Genomic DNA, 5,801 nt, shown 5'->3' with positions numbered 1-5,801 from the left:
ACCTGATAAACCACAACAGAATGGGTGGTTGAAAGGAAGAACAAAACTATTGTGGGAGTTGCATGGGCAATGCTACATTATCAGGGCCTACCGTTGCACTTGTGGGCTGAAGCATGCAACATAGTTGGATATGTGCAAAAGGAGTCCTCATTAGATTCTCGAGATGAGTACAACAAAAGAAGATGTTTCAAGGAAGAAACCAGATGTGGCACACTTCTGGATCTTTGGTTAGTCAGTTTATTGTCATGTTACCAAGAATGCAAGGAAAAAGCTATAACCAACAGTGGAGTTCGGCATATGTGTGGGGTACACTAATACACCTCACAAATATCGAGTGTACCTTCCATTTCACAGGATGACAGTGGTTTGTAGAGATCTAAAGTTTGATGAAGAGACGACCATGAGATGTTTCTTTGAGAGGGAGATTCAGTTGCAGGGAGAAGAGAAGCTTTTAGCTCGAAAGAATGAACCTCAGGATGATGTGGAGTAGCAATATGGAGAGGAGTAGAGAGTGGAAGCACACAGTCATGGAGAGACTTCTAGAGATGGAAGGAAGTGCTCTAGGGAGGCTGACAGATTGATGCATGCTGCTAGAGAGAATGTGGGAGGTCACCAATTCGATACATTGTCTACATGGCTATGATGGGAGAGAGTGTAGATATTGAGCCATCCTCATTTGAGGAAGCAGTGTAGAAAGTAGTGTGGGTTGATTCCATGGTTGATGAGTATGACTCAATTATCAAAACCATTATTTGGGAAGTGGTCCTAAGACTAGAAGACAAGTCGATGGTGAGTTTTAGATTGATTTACAAGGTAAATCAAGTAGCATATGGGAGTGTGGAGAAACAAAAGGCTAGATTTGTGGCCAGAGGGTTCTCTCAAGTGGACGAAATTGATAACAAGGAGACCTTTGCCTTGATAGCAAGGTACTCTTCAATCAAATCTATTGTAGCACTTTCAATGGAGATGGTATGGAAGATACATTACATAGATGTGAAGACAACATTCCTCAACCGTGTGATTGAGGAAGAGGTGTACATTGAGTAACCCGAAGAATTTGAAGCCTTCAATAACGATTCGTATGTATGCAGACTCAAGTGAGTGTTGTATGGATTGAAAAAAGGACCCCGTGCTTGGCACACCAGGAATGAAAACTATTTCACCAGGTTTGGCTTCACCAAAAGTGAAGCAGATGCTAAAATTTACTATATTGCGGTGAAGGTAAATTCTTGATTATAGTATTATATTTCGATGATTTAATTCTAACAGGTGATGAAAAGATGGTAAAATCTTGCAAAGAGGATATTGCAAGAGAATCCAACATGAAGGACTTGGGGCTCATGCATGATTTCCTTGGTATGGAAGTATGGAAAGAAGATGAGGAACTGTTTGTCTCTTGGGGCGAGTATGCCAAGCGGTACTAAAGAAGTTCCACATGGAGAGTGGTAAACCCATGGAAACTCCTTTAGCAAGAAATTGGAGGAAGGAAGATGCTACTTCAGGTGAAATAGTGCAGGCTATTATTTACAAGTAGCTTGCGAGTTCACTTATGTATTTGATGAACATATGACCAGACATATGTTTTGCAGTTAACCAGCTTAGTTAAGGAATGGTTAAATCAACCAAACTCTATTCGAAGACAACTAAACATGTGTTGAGATATCTCATAGGCACCACTCAGTTTGTTCTTTGGTACAAACGAAGAAAGGGAGTGAAGCTTTAAGGCTTCACAAATGCAGATTGGGCAGAGATTCCCTCTCACATGAAGAGAACATCAAGGGGGGGTCTTCAGTATTGGGTCAGTGGTAGTTTCTTGGTATAGCAGGAAGAAAATATCAGTTGCACTCAATTTGGTAGAAGCAGAGTATGTTGTAATAGATTTTCCAGATTCATCTCATTCATATTGATCTGAAGATCGACGTTAAAAGTATGTGGAAAAATGATTTGCCTAGGTATTTAATAGGGAAAAGGTATTATGGAATTTTTAAAAAATAGCCGAGAGTGAAGTTATTCATAATGGATTATGTAATTATTTCGAAGAAAAGTAACATGGCTGCTAGTCAAGTAGCTTATGGAGCTATATGGATGGGGAAGATCCTTGTTGGCTTATTAGGTGAGCAGATGGATACTACAATGATTTACTGTAACAAAGTTGTATCAAACTCTTTCAGAATCTGGTTTTTCATGATTGGTCCAACCAAATCAACATGCAGCATCACCATTTATGAGTTTGTGTGTAGAGAAGAATCATGTTGTTGGAGTACATACCTACAAAAGAACATGATGCAAATATTTTGGCAAACATATTGTCAAGATGAAAATTCAATTTCATAGAGGCAGGATCAGGGTAATAGATAATTCATTTCTTGTTGAGAGAGAGTGTTGAAAATGCAACATATTTAATTTTTTTCTTGAATTAAATTATGAATAAAATTGTAATTCCACATCTCATGACAACTTGTATTAGTTAGCAATGTTAATTTGAGTTAGTTGGCTCAATTACTTCGAGTTTAGGGTCTAACTTGAGTCATGTAGAGTTTCCCCTACATTGTATGAGCCTTGGTTGCGTTTATTTTTATTTGTAATTAATTCATTCAACTTAAGTTAGTTGAAGTTGGTTAAACTAGTTCCAATTGTTGGAGGAACTAGTGGGAGGTCTAGTAGTATGGTGTTGTCTACAATGATCAACCAGTTAACTGATGATTCACTCATAAATAACTCATGCATGTCGAGGTATCCAGTTGAGATTAGAGTTTGGGGACAATGTACTATCCGTTGTATAGCCATCTGAATTTTACATGTGGCGCAGAGGAACACCTATAATGGATTACACAATTCCATTGAGAAATTTCCCTAACAAATAGTGCGCTAATTCCCAAAGAAACAAGGTAAGAAAATATGGACTTGGGCAAGCGATAAATTGGCTAAGTATTGCCTGGGCTCGTCTGGGAAGCAATGAGACAGATAAAAATATTGTAGGGGTTGCTTAAGTTTGAGCAAAGCATTGTAATCTTCTCATATTTTCTAACTAATACAATATACATATAGCAGGGGCATGTGTTGATTAAATTCTCTCTCTTGTATAGTTAGTTGTGACTTTCCGAAGAAACCATTGTGTAATGTGTTGATTGAATTATTTCTCTTGTATACTTCGTGATTTCGCGATCATTTAATTGTTTCCCATATGAATAAAATAGATTCAAGTATTTTGTTTTAAAATATTACCTAAACAATTTGAATCTAAAAAACTACTAGCAACTCTTAGTTTATTCAAATAAAAGCAATCCAGCGTAATCATCCGTTCACATTTGCATGCAAAATCGTCTTATGTTTTTCCCAAAAGTAATGTTAAATTTGATATTTTGCTGTGAAATAAAGATTCGTGACATCTTATCGCAAGAGGTCAAGTACAGTTAATTTGTTAACCTGTTTGAGCTCATCTTTAAGATCAGATCTGCACTTATAACAAAGTCCAAACCGAGAAATAAAATACAATTTCAGCGTCGAATGATATTCACAATATTTTTTGAGAATGTATTTATTTCTGGAATGATCTGCGCGAAGTGCGAATAAACTGGTGAAGATATTTATCAAGATATAACGAAAGTCAAATCTCAGGCTAAACAAAGCCATACAAATATTTTCTAATGCTCAGGATAGGATACAGAGAAAAATAAAATTTCAAGGCCATGGAGGCATTAAATTATAGGATTATAGGATAAATCATGCAGACATTAAATTGTGGATAAATCTATATTATTGGGCAACTCTTTCTCTAACTTTTGTGAACGATAAATTTAGCAGGCTCAGGCTTGGTGTGCTGTGGATTGGCGGACCATCTGTGCAAAAGCGGCCACCCTTTTTTGCAGCACATCCGCGTTGGCTCCCACTATTTTGTCGATCGGCACATTGCCTTTCATTAATAAGAAGGTGGGCATCGCCTTCACATCCATTTTATCTTTAACTCCTTTAACTTCATCCACATCAACTAATAGAAACAGGATGTCCCGATACTTCAACGCCAGATTCCCGAAGAACCCTGCCATGTATTTTGAAGGAGCGCACCAATCTGCAGTAAAATGCACTACAACCTGCAATGCCCCAAAATCTCCCTATATAAAAAATTAAAAAAGAACACACAAAATGTAACAGAAAGAACAGACCAAGGTCTTCAGAAAGGTATCCAGAACAGAGGAGAGATATACCGAAATCTCGCAACAATGAGATTACGAAATCATAAGTTGGATTAAACAGATATGATGACTAACCGGGCAGGCTTGGACTTTGGCTCGACCCAGAATGATATCCCATGATTTGTCAGAATCGACTACCAGAACTCTCGAACCCGTGACCTGCTGCTGGGCATCCATGATTGACGAAGCCCTTGCCTGATGATTTATTTGAGATTGGTATGGAGTATTTGTAGCAGAACTTAGGGTTCTGAACAGAAACGAGAAGAGGAGGTGGGCTCTTTGGTGATTCCTTTCTTGAGAAAATTCAAGCGAGTCAGTGCTAAATGATTCTGCAAGTTGAAAGTAATAATCGGTGGAGATATTGTGGATTAATGTGGCCATAAATTCTCACTTTTGTCTGGTAGTTGAGAACGTTAAGTAATAATCGGTGGAGATAGTGTGGATTAATGTGTCCATAAATTCTCACTTTTGTGTAGTGGTTGAGAACGTTGTTTTGTGTTTGCTTGCCAGCTATGTATACTGACCATCCGCAATAATAAACTGGGGCCACCTTGAAATCTGCTTATTCAAAGTTTCCCTTCTTATCCTATGTACTTTTTCAAAAGTAGGCCATATAAAAATCTGCCCACTCCATTTTCCATTCTTATTCTGTATACTTTTTCAAATTTAAACATTTTTAAATAAAAGGTTTCTCTGGATGGCCTTTCTTCATTGAGCATTGTTAACGAAATTTCATTTTCTATTTTTTCAAAATTAAACCATTTTAAACAGAAGGTTTTTTTTTATCACCTTAGTCCATGGACCATGGTTAACGAAATTTCATTTTCTATGCATAAAATAAATGTCATTGAAAAGTTCTAATGAATTATAATTGGGTTAATAGGGTTGATATAAAGATAGGGATACATAATTTTTTTTTAACGAAATTTCATTTTCTATCCATAAATTAAATGTCGTTGCAGAGTTCTAACTATAATTGGGTTAATATAAAGATAGGGATGAAGAAATTTTTGGTAAATTGTGATATAATTTTTTATATTTTTAATTGTGAATTGTATTCAAAAAATAAAATTTATATTTAAAGGGTGTAAGTTTTTTTTTTCCAAAAATGTTATTTAAGAGTTTTAATTATAATTGAGTTAATATAAATATAGGGATATATTTTTTTTAGTAAATTGTTGTATAAATTTTTATAATTTTAATGGTGAAGTGTATTTTAAAAATAAAATTTATATTTAAAGCTTGTAAGTGTTTTTTTTTTTCAAAATAATATTTTGAATATTTAAAGGAATGTTAATTTTTTCCATTTGAGAAAAAATATTTTTTTCTTTTTAAAATATATTATATAATTACAAGTTATGATTCTGAATAAGGTGAAGGGATGCTAAATACTTTGGGGAATGAATAATCTTCCCTCTTTGCTTTTTTGAAGGGACACCTAGGACTATTGAGGATATCCATCACATGTAATTTTTTATGACTTTAAATAAAAGTTGGGAGATTTGTCAATTCGTTATGGATTTGGTAATTATGGTCCCTCCTCGCATCAAATTGGTTTTCAAAGAGCTTAATTCCCATGCCTAGGATTAGATTGGTCTTTTCCTTGGC

The 5,801-nt window shown here is 35.6% G+C and overlaps 1 protein-coding gene across 2 annotated transcripts; it reads right to left on the bottom strand.

Moving 5' to 3' along the window:
• Positions 1 to 3,511: 3,511 nt before the first annotated feature.
• Positions 3,512 to 4,545, bottom strand: LOC149232571 (thioredoxin-like protein CXXS1). 2 transcript variants are annotated; one of them, XM_089376518.1, is made up of 2 exons: positions 4,269 to 4,545; positions 3,512 to 4,112 (listed from the first exon to the last, which is right to left on the bottom strand). In XM_089376518.1, exons 1-2 carry the CDS (start codon positions 4,368 to 4,370, stop codon positions 3,807 to 3,809), a joined length of 408 nt encoding a protein of 135 aa, XP_089232644.1. In that variant the 5' UTR covers positions 4,371 to 4,545; the 3' UTR covers positions 3,512 to 3,806. The 2 variants fall into 2 exon arrangements, with proteins under 2 accessions (XP_089232644.1, XP_089232645.1); XM_089376519.1 differs by having other exon boundaries at positions 3,512 to 4,091; positions 4,269 to 4,538.
• Between the last annotated feature and the right edge of the window lie 1,256 nt (positions 4,546 to 5,801).

The sequence above is a fragment of the Pinus tabuliformis genome, chromosome J (assembly GCF_031772625.1).
Source record: "Pinus tabuliformis cultivar Carrire ecotype Pingquan chromosome J, CPIR1, whole genome shotgun sequence".
NCBI lineage: Eukaryota > Viridiplantae > Streptophyta > Pinopsida > Pinales > Pinaceae > Pinus > Pinus tabuliformis.
Note: the sequence above shows the minus strand (reverse complement) of the source record. Positions and strands in the feature narration are given on the sequence as shown.